The 16,214-nt window shown below is 41.3% G+C and overlaps 3 protein-coding genes across 4 annotated transcripts in view; 2 read left to right on the forward strand and 1 right to left on the reverse strand.

The window, feature by feature from the left end:
- gucy2g (guanylate cyclase 2g) overlaps positions 1-259 on the reverse strand; it is a 12,802-nt gene extending 12,543 nt beyond the window's left edge. The window contains exon 1 of the mRNA XM_020616551.1: positions 53-259. Within this exon, the coding sequence (XP_020472207.1) occupies positions 53-259 (207 nt within the window). The remainder of the gene's footprint in view (positions 1-52) is intronic.
- A 976-nt stretch (positions 260-1,235) lies between these two features.
- Positions 1,236-8,974, forward strand: acsl5 (acyl-CoA synthetase long chain family member 5). 2 transcript variants are annotated; one of them, XM_020616587.1, is made up of 22 exons: positions 1,236-1,343; positions 2,676-2,764; positions 3,364-3,532; positions 3,717-3,828; positions 3,948-4,012; positions 4,095-4,196; positions 4,282-4,381; positions 4,689-4,867; positions 4,958-4,990; positions 5,071-5,122; positions 5,590-5,663; positions 5,771-5,848; positions 5,938-6,072; positions 6,165-6,299; positions 6,380-6,475; positions 6,624-6,696; positions 6,865-6,953; positions 7,385-7,501; positions 7,929-8,072; positions 8,155-8,256; positions 8,514-8,585; positions 8,768-8,974. In XM_020616587.1, exons 3-22 carry the CDS (start codon positions 3,377-3,379, stop codon positions 8,903-8,905), a joined length of 2,052 nt encoding a protein of 683 aa, XP_020472243.1. In that variant the 5' UTR covers positions 1,236-1,343; positions 2,676-2,764; positions 3,364-3,376; the 3' UTR covers positions 8,906-8,974. The 2 variants fall into 2 exon arrangements, with proteins under 2 accessions (XP_020472243.1, XP_020472242.1); XM_020616586.1 differs by having other exon boundaries at positions 3,367-3,532.
- A 1,756-nt stretch (positions 8,975-10,730) lies between these two features.
- ank3b (ankyrin 3b) overlaps positions 10,731-16,214 on the forward strand; it is a 128,474-nt gene continuing 122,990 nt past the window's right edge. The window contains exon 1 of the mRNA XM_020616519.1: positions 10,731-11,189. Coding sequence (XP_020472175.1) covers positions 11,154-11,189 — 36 coding nt within the window. The 5' untranslated portion in view covers positions 10,731-11,153. The remainder of the gene's footprint in view (positions 11,190-16,214) is intronic.

The raw sequence follows: 16,214 nt of genomic DNA on the forward strand, positions 1-16,214 counted from the left end.
TGTAGACAAAATCCAGACTGTACTTCCCCTGGAAAGAGGGGTCCGAGTTCACCTTCTCCACAGCAATCTGTATAGCCGAGCCCAGCCGCAGGGCGCTGAAGGGGAAGGACATGTTCCAGGGAGCCTGGAAGCCGACACGCAGCTTGAGAGGCTGAGACCCATTTGTGCTGATGTTACTGAGAACAGCAGCGGGTAGCACAAGTAGGACGTGGAGCAGCAGTGTGTGGCTCATCCCAGAAAAGCATACGATCCTCGACATCACTCGCATCCCATTAGGAGCTTGATGTTACACAGCTTAAATACCCAACTTCCCTAGGTGATGCTGGGCAGTTGGTTTTGGGAGGTGAAAATGTAAATATGTGCAGGAGAGTGGGAGGTACAAGAGGCACTGAGTTCATCATTTTCTGTGGTGTAATTCATTATTAGAGTGTGTCCTACACCAGACTCTATGTTCTTGTGTCAGTGTGAGTACTATGTCCACTAAAGAGTCACATCTCTACATGTACTTCAGCATTAAGGCTGCAACTAAATGATTTCTTTATTTTGTTTGACCATCAGTCTAAAAATATTCACTTTAAAATAATAAAAATCTAAAAAAAGAAGGAACTCTGCCTGTTTGAGAAGCTACAGTTTTTGCCTTTTTTGATTAAAAGGTATTTTAACAATTAATCAGTTATTGAAATAACTGCTGATTATTTTTCTGTTGATCTGTTAAAAGATGAATCCACTAGTCACTACAAGCTCTAATCTGTTTCACATGTGCTACTCAGCAAAATGAGGGAAAATTTATTAAAAAGAACCTGTTTTAGGGGCAGGCCTTTCATTTGTAACACTCATCTGATTATCACTGAGACAGATTTGGTCAAATATGCCTGTGATTAGATTTTATCAACTAGAGATAAGTAAATTCCAAAGGTGCCACATCCAGTCTGCCTTTAGGTGTTGCTCATAAACCCAGTGTCAAAGTTCATCATAATCTTTATCTCCAACAGGGACACACATCCCCTGCATGCAAACACACACAGAAGTATGGGATGGAAAATGGCTGCAGATAGTTTTGTTTAAAGAATGTGGGTGGATTTTATTAAGACAGTTTTTAAAAGTCAATACAACAAATAAACCCAGAGTGAAAACTGTGCTGTGATCTCCTGGGGCTGCACAGACCAGATGAGACAGGTTGGGCCTTGCTTGGTGCAGAGAGCCTCTCACACCTGTGTGCACTTTAAGGTGCTAATGAGCGCAGGATTGTACTGCACATTAGTGGTGTTGCTGGCCTCAGCTGCTTTTTCCCCAGTGGATGCCTGCTGTGCTTGGCCCCAGACTGCTTCTGCTAATCCTGCCAGGTAACGGTTTGAAGCTTTTCTTAATGAGACTTCATCTCAAAACCAAGATATTCACTTTGGAGAATATGTTAGAAACTCAGCAGTGTTTGAACTTTGCTAAGTAAATATGAAATGCTTGTAGTGGGGAAATGTTTGTCAGTGAAATCTGTCTACCTGTCTTTCCTTTTAAAGGAATCCGTTAGGTTTTAAAAAAACTATTCTAATACTTTTTTTGCAGATGGAATTTATCACTGTTGCTTTAAAGTGTGGCTATGTGACTTTCTGAAAGATGAAGCATAGCATTTATTTAGCTAATTTGCTCAAAGCACCTTGCATGGAGTTAGTGCTGGTTAACATCCAGAGTCTGGATTGTTTCCCTTTCAAGCCAAAGCATGTTCAGTGCTGACAGTGCAGGTGCTTGGAGATCTGCAGTATGCTCCTGACAGATAAATAAATGTGAGCATTTATCTTGTCATGTTGTGTCCACTGTGATGTTTGTCTAGTAAATGTTACATTTTCACTTTGATCAGTGGGATTAAGTAGGCATCACAAAACCACCCACAACCTTCTGACCTACACCTGAGTAAATGTATTTAAACTTGATTTACTTCTGTCAAAGTTGATAAATGCATTTCCAATGGTGGTAAGATGCTGCTTTCATTCAGATCAAACTTCAGATGCACATTCATCTGTTGTGCAAAGCCAACTAGTTCCTGTTAAGTAGGAGCTATGAATTGAGTAACTTTCCCCCAAATTAAATTATCAGAAAAGCTCAGCTCTGTTCTTTCAGCAGAAAACTCTTCCCTTGTGAAAGGGATTTACCGGCTATGAGGACACACTACACAAATTAATCGAAGAGTTAAGTGTGCTGGTGTTAACTAAGTGAAGGGGTTTGATATGTTGTACATCCATTTTTCTTAAGAACCCACTACTACCTAAAAGACACTATTTTGACCAACCTAAAACTGTAATCTCTTGGGTTAATATGTTTTACACACGGCTCCATGGGTTTATTTGGTTGTCTAATTGGTGCATACAGTACTGTAAATGTTTAAAGAGAATTTTCAGCCTTTTCATCTTTTTAACACAAACTCATGACTTCATCAGTTGCAGCATCTTGCCCTTCTGACACTGTCTCAGATGAAATGTTAACTGAGTCATTTATTGATTTGTAGAGTGGATGGTTGTAAAGATAAATGTGAAACGGCTTAATAAAATGCGCAATGTGGACATTAATATTTTGACATAAATCCAGGATAGCTTGATGTCCTCAGTGAAAGTGATGGTGGCCAAGGTTCAAAGGTTCCTCTTGACTGTCACATGGGTTTGAGTTCTCTGTGTATCCACCCTCAGAGCAGAGCAGAGGAAGAGGTTCTGCTGCGCACACGCCACCACACACACCTGCCTGTCAACTGGGAGCTGAGAGGAACACCTAAGGGCAGGTAGGAGAGCCAGTAGGACACGTTAGCCCGTCGGTACACTTGTAGATGCCATTGATGAAAGTATTGATGGGACTTAAGTTTGATGGGTAGCGTTTATTGTAATGGTGCTAACGACAAGATGCATATTGTTTCACACAACCTTTACTTTTGTTACTGTTGCTGACCTTACAAATGCTATAAATCATGCTAGTTCTGTTGAGTCTTGGTACATGCAATTTAGTTGAGAACCAACATGTCTCAAAGGTCAAGATTACTTCACTGTCATGCTTAAGAAGAAAATGCATTTGTCACATGAGCTTGGCATCAGTTTAACAGCTGCAGCACTTGTTAGCAATGTATTGTTTTAAGTCTGCAGTCATTGTGTGTATCGAGTGTTGTTCTGAGGCTTCAATGGGTTGAACTCGACCTTGAGTGACTAAGAATCACTCTTGCACAAGTCAAGTTGACTTTGACCTTTAAGTTAATATGGAGACAACAGCAGTATTAACAGCTCAAAATTGCATAATGGACAGTCTAAAATGTGGCGTTTCATGTTTAACTAGTTGTATTTGACACAGAGTCCAGGTCAAAGAGGCAAATAGCTGTATTTTGTGTCCCAGCAGACTGACCACCATGGACTTTGTTTTCTACTTGCTGTTCTCTCCTCTCCCGACCCCTGCCATCATCTCGCTTTTCGTCGTGGCAGCTGCCACCCTGTTTTACCTGAACACACGGCCCAGCCCCCTCCGTACCCCTGCTGACCTTAACCACCAAACTCTGGGTATCAAGGTGAAGACAACAAAGCTGTCACTTTTGTCCTTGATCAGTTTACAAATGGATCCCAATGCATGCACATGCTGCTAGTATGCTACAGTGAAATGAATCTTTCACAGCTCTACCCATGGAATTGTGGGTTTTTGACAATCACTGAGCAGTTTATTGAAGTGTAACAGTGCTGTTCTTCTGTCCTCAGGGTGGGGCTAGGAAGACGGCTCTGCTTGAAAACAACAACAACTTGATCTCGTATTATTATGATGACGCCAAAACAATGTACGAGGTTTTTCAGAGGGGACTGAAAGTTTCAGGTGATGACTTTTCTCTTATTGCGAAATGGGCCTTTTTATACTCTTATAAATGCATCAAAAGTGTACTTGACTACTTTCTCACAGACGAATATCAGGTTTATGTTCCTCTTTGTTTGCAGGTAATGGGCCATGCTTGGGCTACAGAAAACCAGGAAGGCCATACCAGTGGCTGAAGTACAGACAGGTACATTAAAGTGGCATCTGTCCAGACTGGGAATAATAAGATTTATAAGACTTTACCTGACCCCTCTCTTCTCCCTGGGAAGGTGTCTGACAGAGCAGAGCACCTGGGGTCAGGCCTTCTCCATCGGGGCTTGAAGCCAAACACAGACACTCTGATTGGCATCTTTGCTCAGAACAGACCTGAAGTAAGTGACCCGGTGGCTCTTCTAGAAAGATGACATTTGTTTTAGTCCTGCATGCCACAACTTTATCTCGGGTTTTGATTCCTAGTGGGTCATCGGTGAGCTGGCCTGCTACACGTACTCCATGGTAGCTGTTCCCCTGTACGACACCCTGGGTCCTGAGGCTCTTGTGTTCGTTATCGAGTTGGGTAAGTGGAGCTTCTCCTGCGCTGCTGATTACACTGGTCCCCATAGGGATCAGTGTCGAGTGTGCTTTAATCTCCTAATTATTTATCACATGCACTCCACTTCTATGCTTCGTTTTCCTTTTGCTTATCTGATGCTTCTGGGCAATTTGACATGAGCTTGACCATTACAGTACATTTGGAGTTGGTAATGATGCAAGTCCTGATTTTTACTCTTAACTGAAACATCAGTGTAGACCTAACTTGAATGTAGGGCATTTGTTTGCCACATAACCGCATTGGTTTCAGCTTTTTGTTTTTCTCTCCCCAGCTGAGATCTCCACAGTGCTTTGTGACAATCAAAACAAGGCAGAAACACTGCTGCAGAACCGGGAGAGAGGCCAGACCCCGGTTCTCAAAACCATCATCATCATGGACCCTTTGAGCTCTGAGCTGGTAGAGCGAGGAGCCAAGTGTGGGGTGGACATTGTGTCCATGCAGGAGGTGGAGGTAATGCATTTGGTGGGAGTGCTAGAGTTCATATTCCTGTGAGTGAACTGATGTAATACTTTTACTGGAAACAATGTTTTGTGTTCTCAGACTCTGGGGAAAAACAATCTTCAAAAACCAATTGTAAGTGTGATCTAATTCATGTAATCAGGCTGAATGTCTAAGGTTTACCAAGCTGCATGCTGACTTTAATGTCCTAACAGCCACCAAAGCCAGAGGACCTCAGCATTATTTGCTTCACCAGCGGCACTACAGGTGATCAATTTTTCATTTACAGGCTATTATTTCAAGCATGTTTTAAAACAAAAACTTAAGATCAATCTTCTGCCTTTCATGATGACTGAATCTGAACTGCACAGAATAAAAGCAAGAGCAGACATGTTTGAATTCATTTTTAGCCATGCTAGGTTCAGGCTGTCGGCGTCAGTCAGTCCCACCACTTTGGTCCAAACTGAAATTTCAGCACCTATTTAGCTTGTACAGACTTTTGTGCTCCCAGAGGAGAGATCCCAAAGTCTGCTGCCACCCCCTGACTTTTTCCTCTAGTGCCACCATGAGGTTGTGGTTTTGGAGTGAAATGTCAAATATTTTGGCACAAATCCACATCCCCATTAGGCTGAACTGTAAACCTTTTATTCTCTTTTCATAGCTGTAGACTGTCTTGTTTAGGTTTCACATTTACTGTCTGATACATCTTTCAAGTAAAGTAACCTGTTTCTCAGGAAACCCCAAGGGAGCGATGCTGACCCATGAGAATGTGGTCTCTGATGCTGCAGGTGTCCTCAGAAGCTTTGAGGTACATGGGATAAAAAGTTCACTTTCAGTCCCCCCCCCCCATGTGGGACTTGAATATGAGTGCATGTCTTTGTAAATGAGTTCTAATGGTGCCTCTGTAACCCACAGACGTCACTTAGTCCAGATGCCCAAGATGTCAGCATTTCGTTTCTGCCTTTAGCGCACATGTTTGAGAGAGTTGTACAGGTAAAGTTGACCTGATAAATGTTTACAGCCTTTCTAATCATTAATGGTTTTTATTGGTTTTAGTGTCATAAGGTGTAAAAATCTTGCAGACTGTAGTGTATGGGGCTGGGGCCAGGGTGGGATTCTTCCAGGGCGACGTCAGGCTGTTGGCAGATGACATGAAAACCCTGCAGCCCACCATTTTCCCAGTAGTGCCTCGACTTCTCAATCGTATCTATGACAAAGTTGGTTCACACAACAGCACCTTTCTTTAAAAATAAAAAAAAAAAGTCCTGGTGTTTTTGCAGCTTCACTTTTTTTCCCCTTCCAAAATTAGGTTCAGAGTGAAGCCAAATCACCTTTCAAGAAATGGCTGCTGAACTTTGCTGTGCAGAGGAAATTTGCTGAAGTGAAGCAGGGTGTCATCAGAAACAACAGCATATGGGACAAGCTCGTCTTCCACAAAGTCCAGGTACTTCTTCTGTTCAACCAAATGCAGATTATCTCAAACAGTTGCTGCATGTAAACAAATGTGCTAAACCTTGATGCTAGGGGTCTCTGGGGGGACGTGTGCGGTTTATGGTGACTGGAGCAGCTCCCATATCTCCCTCTGTTCTCAACTTCCTCCGCGCTTCTCTGGGTTGCCAGGTAATAAAGATGATTGTGTTATGTTGACGTAAGTTACAGTTCACCGCCTTAGATGAAATTAAAATCGTTCACTAAATGTTGTACTTTTCTGGGCTCTAAAGGTAAAGCTTGTGTAAACCGAGTTGTTGCTCTGATTGTCTGTCCTTAGATCTTTGAGGGTTATGGTCAGACTGAGTGCACAGCTGCCTGCACCTTCACCATGCCAGGAGATGGCACCTCAGGTACGTCATTCAGAGGCTGAACCTAAACTTTCCCACAATTCTAAAGTGTAGACTCAGTTTCTTCTTATAAAGCACATTGCTTCCTCTTTTTAAACTCTGTTCAGTTGATAAACAAGTTTCATACCGTTTTCATGCATTCAAAGAAATTGAAGGACTCTTTTAATACAGGGCATGTCGGGGTGCCGCTGCCATGTAATTTTGTGAAGTTGGTGGATGTTGAAGAAATGAATTACTTTACTTCAAATGGTGAAGGGGAGGTGAGCTAATGAAAAATTGACTGGGTTTACCATGTTGAATAGGCACTGACCAGATAGTCAAAGAACTGGAAACATAAATGATGGGTCACATCTCCAAAAAAAAAAATCATACAAACGTCAGCAAAACACAATTTCAGATTTAATAGAAAGTGCTTAGAAAATATACAATTTACCATATCTCCCCAAATTCCCACTATGGTTTCTGCAAACAGACACTGTCCTGCCACATGCAGGGGTTCATCAGATTTCATCACTTAAACCTGTTAAACTGTAAAAACAAAGTTTTAATACAGCACTTTAGTTTTCCAGTAGTGTTAATGAAGGGTCAAACCCATAAACTTGGTGAAAGCTTTGGGAATATGCAATACTTGAGTTTAAAGTAAAATTTATTTAATGGTCTGGTCTCACTCGATTATTTCCTGGTCTGACAGGTCTGCATCAAGGGTAAAAATGTGTTCACGGGTTACTTGAAAGACCCAGAGAGAACTGCAGAGGCCTTGGATAAAGATGGATGGCTCCACACCGGGGACATCGGAAAATGGCTTCCAGTAAGAACCAAAACCCAGATGGCAGGGAAATGCTGGTGTAATTCCCCAACCTCACTAGATGTAAATGAGCCAAGCAACTGCAAGCTTTTCAGTGCCAGATGCAGAGGGTTCAAACAAGGGGATGAAAAGTGGAAGCAAACAGTCCCCCTCCCCCCGCCCCCCAAATGGACTTTAATATTATGGATTTTTTTTTTTTTTGTATGAATGAAACATGAATCTACATTTTATAAGCTTTAGAGGTGCAGCTTTATCCTTGGACAGAGCCAGACTAGCTGTTGCCACTGTTTCAAGTCGTCATGCTAAGCTCCTGGCTGGAGTTTCATGTTTAACGTACATGCATGCAAACATGACTGGACAAAACAGGAATTCATTGCTCATCATGCAAAGATACAAAGTCTTGTATTCTGCAACCTGTTTTTGTGAACAGAGTGGGGTTCTGAAGATCATTGACCGTAAGAAGAACATCTTCAAGCTGGCTCAGGGGGAGTACATAGCACCGGAGAAGATTGAAAATGTGTACATACGCAGTGGACCTGTGGGCCAAGTCTTTGTGCATGGAGACAGTCTACAGGTAAACACAGCATCTTTGCTGCCGGAGCCCATACAATGCTTCAAAACACATCTCTCTGATAGTTATTTTTCTGCACCTGTAGTCCTGCCTGGTTGCCATTGTGGTCCCTGACCATGAGGTACTGCCACGTCTTGCCAAGAATATGAGATGCCAAGGCTCCTTCGAGGAACTCTGCAAAAACTCAGTAATGTTTCTTTTCACTCCACTCCTACACTTGAGTATGAGGGCCTTTCTTAATTTGCACAAAGCAAACTAACCTTGGAGGTCACTACATTTCTCCAAGCTTAATGTTTCTGCAGTAAACATGATTAATTCTAAAACGCCAGTTGGACTAGTCTCATGTGTGCACGCGTGCTAATGGCATTTTAAAAGTGGAGCAGTGTTGAATTTTCCAACTCAAGATTAATATTGATACTTCAGACGGTGATCTCTTGTCTGCAGGAAATTAAGAAAGCAGTTCTCTCAGACATGACCAAACTGGGCAAAGAAGTGGGACTCAAGTCCTTCGAGCAGGTAACGTCATGAATACCCCAAGTGAAATGACTAAAGGTGCAAATCAGCTGTGGTCAGATTTTAAGAGTAACTTGGTGCAACTCTTCTCTTCCTGCTCACTGGTTCATTATTAGCCCAGTGGTGACTTCTAAATGTTGAATGTTATCAAAATACTTAAGTCTGTACCCCCTTTCCTGATACAGGTGAAAGATGTGTACCTCCACCCAGAACCATTCTCCATTGAGAACGGTCTGTTAACCCCCACACTCAAGGCCAAGCGGGCTGAGCTCCGAGCCCTCTTCCAGCCGCAGATCGACAAACTCTACGCTAACATCCAATAAATGGAATAATACAAGTCATCTATGTTGGCTGTACCTCTGTTTGCAATTACAACATTAACCAACTCTCCTTGTGCAGTGCCCTTTCTAAACATCATAATGAAACTGTTAGATCTACTGTGTTTTGGCTTTCAAGGCAACAGACATAGCTGGGGCCTGAGTCACCTAAGACAATGCGGTTCTGGTAAGCTCATTTTCTGCTGAACTCTGCAGAGCAGCCTGGGGGTTAGCTTGACAGACTCCTTGGCTATAACCACAGTGAATCATCCTTTAACAGGGAAGCTCAGTTTACAAATTCTCAGAATGTGTGCAACTCAGTTTGATGGTGCATGCATCTAATGACTGAAATACAAAACTAATAACTGTACTTGATTACTTGCACCACTGCAGATGGCATGTTAAAGCTGTAACCGCTTTTTAGTGTTGCAGTTTGAGTCAAACTGATAACCTGCAGTAACAATCACTGAATTTTTTTTTCCAATTTTCTTATCAGTGGCACAGTGTTTCAGGGAACTTGAATGATGAGCATCAGCCCGTGCATTGCCTTTGGTTCTCTATCCCAAACTGTTTTTGAGTTGTGCAGAATGGGAAGGGAGTCATTGAGATGGAAGCAGTTGGCATAATCATTAAATTCAGGGGCGGGGGGTTCTGGACCAGAGTAGCATGGAACTGTTACCCTTTCCATTGGAAAGTGTCTAGAAAAAGCCACAACATGAGGGGGAGATGCAAAATGGGTACAAAAAACTATTAAAAATGGACAAGACATAACGGCTAGAAAGGGATGCAAAATAAGAACACAAACCATGTGTTTGAGTTTTGCTCATAGCAGTGTGGGCCTACTTTACAAGCTTATGTCTGGAGCGCAGTGTGAGGAAACCCTCAACATTGGGGTTTTTCAGGCTTGGTTTTCCCTTCAGAGCCACAAAAAACAGACGGAACTGTCTTCAGTTGGTTCAGTAGTGGCCTACTTGTTGCATAAACAAAGCTTATGTAAAATGAGTGGAAGGACCCTTTAAATGTTTACCAGCCAATTCTACTAAAAATGTGAATGCTTCTACCCCAATAGTAATTAATACTAACAAAACATCAATGCACTGTCTACGAGACAAAACTTTGACAATTGTTACACAATTTCATGCCACTGTTTTGGAATACTGTGTAGGCCTTTGCCTTGAGCCAAACATTATGGGAGCATCACACAGTATTTGGATGTGGACTAAAGTCAGTTTGTGAGTCAGCACTGCCCTCATGTGTTACAACAGAAACATGGCAAGAGGTGATGGAACTGGAGGAATGATCCAACTACTGAGGATTAGCTGTTTCACATGAATGGTGTAAATCTAAACACTTTAGGTGAGATGAGCTTTTAACTGATTTAGCTTAAAGAGAAACATCTGGCCTCACAGCAGTCTGTGTGCAATGGTGGAAAGTAACTACATGTACTGTACTTAAGTAGTTGTATGAATTTCCATTTTCTGCTACTTCAGCTTCACTACATTTTACAGGTTAATATTGTACATGTTACTGCGCTACATTTATTTGGTAACTTTGCTTTCAGAATCAAAAAATACAGTATAATAGACTTTATTGATCCTAGGTGGAAAATTGACAAGCTACCCAGCAGTAAGTAAAGTACTTCTAATTATAAGGTAGTTGACACCAGCTCCACTTTTACCAGCTGCAGCATTAAAATAATGCATCAATCCAATAATTGAATATACTTTAATATGAAATGTCATTCTGCATGATGAGCAGGCTACTTTTACTTTTGGTAGGCTACTTCAGTTATATTTTGATGCCAATACATTTGTGCATAGGTAATATTTTGAATTCAGGACGTGTAACAGTATTTTTACACTGTAGCGTTGCTGCTTTTTACTTTATATATCAGCTTTTATTTTGAAGTTCGCGCGACTTACTGCTCGTACTACAGTACACAGGCCGTTTCACGTGGTGAAGCGGGTAATACTGACACCTTGTAGCGGGTTTCCTCGGTGTTTCACGCAGACTCGCTCCGGGGCTGCAGCTGGATACTCCTCCGCTCCACCTGGACTTTTTCCCCGGGACAAACCGACCCTTTCGCCGCTCTCCTAGGGCTTCGGGGCCCCTGAAGTCCCTCACTTAGTCAGGGAGTGACGCTGTAAACAAATGTCACCTCCTCTTAGGCGTTTTAATCGCGACTCTACAACTGGAGCTGGGATTTGGCTTAGTGAAATCCTGTGATCCAACTTTACCTGCACTCCTCTTCAACATGGCTTCTTCCGCCACAGGTGACCACCAAGAACAGGTAAGTGGCTTTCAGCTTGTCCTGCTGTTGAAAATAAGACCTTTACAGCTTAATGTCAGGGTTTACCTGCTGGTTTGGTTTGTTGTTTGCTGAGAAATACAAACGCGGCGGCCAAGTTTATGACTTAGTTTTCTTTTCCTCCGCTGGAACAAACGAAGAATGAAGTCTAGCAAAGTCTAAGGTTACACCTGTATCAGATGTGAAAGTAGTACTGGGACCGTCAACTGTTACGCAGAGTTCGCTGCATTTTGCTGTGATATCAAAGTTGAATCTCAGTCGAAGGTAATGTTTCATTCAGTGGAGGAAGAAGCAGCCTACTGTTTACTGAAGAAAAGTAGAAATACCATAGTATAAAAATACGTTCAGATTTATACTGAAGCAAAAGAAAAGGATTAACATCAAAATAAAGTACCAAAAGTTAAAGTACTCCATATTCACACTGCTACGTTTCACTTCCTTTTCATGTTATTAGATTTTTAATTATTGATTCATTAGTTTTCATCACTATGGAGCTGGTAAAGGTGGAGCTGATGTTAACTAGCTTTACATACTGCTGGTTGGCTTGTGAACTTGTAGGTTGAGTAAAGTCTTAAGAATAGACTATTTTGTTTTATTGATCTGATTCTGAAAAGGAACAAGTTATCAGATAAATGTAGTGTAGTACAAAATGCAGTATTTGTGTATGTAGTGAAGTTGTAGTGTGATGCAGCAGAAAATTGAAACGCTGGTCAACTACAAATACCTGATGCAGCAGAACATTGAAACGCTGGTCAACTACAAATACCTCAAAAGTATACTTGAGTACAGTGCTTGATCAAATCTGTTTAGTTACTTTTGACCGTTGGTTTCACTTGCTCTGTCAGACATTACTGATATGACTGGACATACCTGTCTTCATCTGTATTACTGTAACACACATATCCCAGGTTGATGCCAGTTAACCAGACACTATTGGTTTTCTTGTACAAGTTGTACTATACAGTATGTTAAGTGGCATTATGATATTCAAGTACCATGCCTACTCTGGGCTCTTATGTTTTTGCTTATAATATTTAAATGGATGTTTATACATTTTTAGATTAGAAATGTAATTTATTCATCAACCAGGCCGTCTGCAAATATTTGCATAATGTTTATTAATGCCAAAATGCACTGGCTTCAGCTTCTCAGATCTAAATGTTTTCTTTGCGTATTTAGTATACAGTTATCGGCTGATAAGATCAATAGTTACAACCGTTGTAACACTTCTGCTGCCAATTTTTTAAGCTTGTTGTACTGCTTCAGCGATTGTTAACCCCCACCATTCCAGGCAGCTGTTGAATTCCTGTCATGTCTGTATGGTAAGTCCACTAGCAAACTGTTGAAGCCTGAGTTGTGTACGCCCTCAAGTTTTCATTAATTTACATAAAACTTACATTATTGGTGAATGGAATTTAGAGCTAGAACTATTAGAAACATAAACCAATTATTTCAGCCCCAAATTAACGTGTTCCAGCTTCTTTTATGTGAATGTTTGCTGGTTTTCTTTGGCTCCTATTACAGTAAACTCAGTGTCTTTGTGTTTTGGACTGTTGGTCGGACAAAACAAGCAAATAGAAAATATAATCTTGGCCTCTGGAAACGTTTAACCTGCAGATGGGTTGTCAGTTTCTGACATTGCACTAAATGCAGTGAATTATAATTATCATAATGTAACTTATACAACAACGGAAAAAATTAGAACTTCTAACGGTATGCTTAGTTGGGTTTTAAAGTATAGCTGCTATATATCTAATGTTCTGTAATCGGCACTGGTTAATGAGAAAAGGAGCGTGGGCATGTCCATGTTTGTGTAGATGGATAAAAACTGAACCTTGACCCCTTATGGCCTCCTGGTACAGCGACTACTAAAACCGTGAGCATTAAGAATACGATGATGTTTTTGCACAGCTTTGGCAGTTAATATACCAAAAGCTGATGGGCTGCATTGTTCTGTTTTTAAACTTGTGCTCAACCAAAATGTCTTGTCATTTAGCCTCATGTGAGGAATCTTTTGAGTTGAGTGAAGGTGGTGAATTAAACTGGGAAATGCATGTCCAAATTTAGAAAACGGTAGTCTCGTGCCGGATTTAGGAGCTGACAGTGAATTAAAAATGCATGGAAATTGCAGTGAACCTGCAGTGTTTTGCCGCCTCTTGTAGGACTGATGTGTCTCTTTTATAGCTTTACTATCAGTTTTTGCCCGTTTGTGTGTTTCAGCCTTTGTACGCCTGCCTGCCTGCAGCTCCTCTCGTCTGTCCATTAATGGTTGACCACAGATTGCAACTGGAAGGCGGTTCAGTTTTGCAGTGGTAGTAATAAGTGCCTGTTGTCAGGATAGTGTGCAGGAGGTTTATTGTAGCAGAGCAAACACAGGAAGACTTCACCTATGTCCTGGTCAAAAGTAAAAGGACAGCACAGTGATTACACTACACCTGGAACCTGGCAGAGTTGTGTGTGTTTGTGCAGCCTGTTCAACCAGATTAAAAGACAACATGAATTCTCTTTAACAAGTGCAGTGCACATGCAAGCTAATTATAAACACATTTATGCACCCTTAGGTTTGCACGGGGTCACTGGTGATCACAAGTTGGAGGGACTCACTGTCAAAACAGATGTTTCTTGTCATATTTGTTGGCATCATAGTTATGTCAGTGAGAACACAGTGGAGGTGTGAGCTGGAGCTACTTTGACTTATAAACTCAGTTTGCTGTTCACAGGAAGCACTGGTGAGCTTCACTATGCCTCACAAAAAAGAGGTCTCAGAGGAACTACGATCAAGATTGGTGGAATTTCATAAAGCTGGAAAATGTTAGAGTAAATTTTTAGAGTTTAGATATTCATCAGTCCATTGTTTACAAATTGTCTATACAGCAAATTAAGATGATTTAGTACTGTGGCTAGAAAGAAAGAGTACTTTACTCTTCCCTGCAGGGAAATTAGGTTGTTAGAACAGCAGAACAATGAGGTATGCTACTATTAATATAACACAGAACTAAGGCAAATTAAGTTATCAAACAGCAAGTAGAAAAGTAACAACAAAGCAGACAAAAGAACTAATTTAAGAAGCATATAAATACAGTATATAAAAAAACAGTACATTGTATGTGGCTGTTCTCCCCAGAAGTGGATACACAGCTAATGTTCAGTGAGGTTAAAACTGAAGCCCAGAGTAACAGCTGAAGGCTTACAGGAATTTTTGGAGCTGGTTAACATCTCTGTCCATCTAATTTATTCTCGATGCTTTATTTCTTTTCTCTCTCCTCTATCCACTCACCCCAGCAGGTCGAGGCAGACAACCGCCCACCACGCGCCCGTGTCTGTCGAAGGTTTCTTCCGTTAAAGGGTGTTTTTTTTGTCTCCACTGCTGCCAAGTGCTTGCTCAAGGGGGGATGTGTTGGGCTTTTCTCTATGATCCTGTGGGTTTTTCTCTGATAGTAAAGTCTAGACCTTTCTCTATAAAGTTCCCTGAGGTGAATTTTGTTGTGATTTGGTGCTATACATTTTGAATGTATTGATTTATTCATTAGTCTATGATACGTGGTTGCATGGAGCATAATGCCCATGGCAGGACATCACAGAAAACCTGCTGCTCCCATAAGAAACAAACAAAAAAATCCATCGCTGTGCCCTAAATGTGATGTGCACGAGAACAGGTATCATGATGTGGGGCTGCTTTGCTCCCTCTGGCCCTGTACAGCGTCCACCATCTAGGGGGAAGTGAATTCCCAAGTTTAGGATAATGTTAGAACAATGACCCTAAACGTCAAAGTAAATCTACTACAGAAGGAGTTCAAACCAAGAACATCACCTTTTGGGGTGTCCCAGTCAGACCCCAGTCCTTTACCCAGCAGAGAAGCTCTGGACTGAGCTCAGAGAACATTTATACCAGACGTCCTGAGAATGTGTCTCAGCTGAAGCAGCTCTGGAGTGGGCAAAGCTCCACTTCTACAGGAAGGGCTTCTTTCAGGTTATTGTTGCCTAAAGAGGTTCGACCAGTTATTAAATCCATGGTTTTACTTACCAGCATTGTGAATGTTTCACGGGTGTGTTCAGTGACGGCTTAGCAGACTATAATAGTACGTTATTGGTTAGACACATGACCAGGAGAAAAGACGGTGGAAAAATAAATGTGACGCTGCCGTCTGGTGGATATACTAAGTCCTGGGGACACTGTTCCTAACCACTAGCATTTCTTTGACGTTTCGTTAACCGCTAATACATACATGGGTTATCAGTTTCTGTACTATGGAAACATCGATCAATATATCATGACAGACAAGACAAAATGTTAATCACAGGAAGTGTTGGGTTTAAAATAATATATGATCAGGCTGTAAACCACTACTGGCTGAGCTAGTGCTGAAACTACTTGATTTTGCTAGTTTAAGCTTCTCAAATGAGAGGATCGATATCTTTTCTTTGTTGTTATGTCTTGGTAAAAATCATTTTCAAATGTCACATCAAGTTCTGGAAAATTATGATGCAGCTTTCTGTTTTATTCTTTGGTTTTATATTGGTGCATCGCTTACATCAAGGCTTGGCAACACTGCAGTTCTATCATCAGTAACAAATAGGAAAGGTCATGAAACCGTTGCAGGTCGGCCTAGTCAGCTTAATCATTCTAGTTTTGGGATTCATTTCCTGTGTATTACATGAGCATTTTCATTGTCCCTCTGGTTGTAATGAGAAAAGTTCAGTTCTTACTGATTCACAGACTCTGGCTTTCAGTGCTGGGTATTGTAATGAAATGAGTAAACATGACCTCAGTTGTGGTGAGGTAAAGTCAAGTCACTGAGTTGGTGTTTGCTTGTGGAGAGGATGACATGTTATTGTTATAACTGTATCACATACTGAAATGCAGCCTGAGCCTCAAACGTATTGTTGTAGCAGTGCATCTCTGTTCCATTAGCAACATTAGAGGTTATTTACACGTCGCTGTGAATGTACCTACTTAGCATGTTTATATGAAACTGTTCTCCTTATAAAAAAAAAAAAAAAAAAAAA

The sequence above is a fragment of the Monopterus albus genome, unplaced genomic scaffold (genome assembly GCF_001952655.1).
Source record: "Monopterus albus unplaced genomic scaffold, M_albus_1.0 scaffold175.1, whole genome shotgun sequence".
Lineage (NCBI taxonomy): Eukaryota > Metazoa > Chordata > Actinopteri > Synbranchiformes > Synbranchidae > Monopterus > Monopterus albus.

Bases quoted from the DNA above. Each gene is read 5' to 3' on its own strand.
- acsl5 (XM_020616587.1), top strand. From the start codon at position 3,377: ATGGACTTTGTTTTCTACTTGCTGTTCTCTCCTCTCCCGACCCCTGCC. The intron at 3,829-3,947 runs GTGATGACTTTT...CTTTGTTTGCAG, and splicing joins GAGGGGACTGAAAGTTTCAG to GTAATGGGCCATGCTTGGGC. The intron at 6,300-6,379 runs GTACTTCTTCTG...CCTTGATGCTAG, and splicing joins TCGTCTTCCACAAAGTCCAG to GGGTCTCTGGGGGGACGTGT.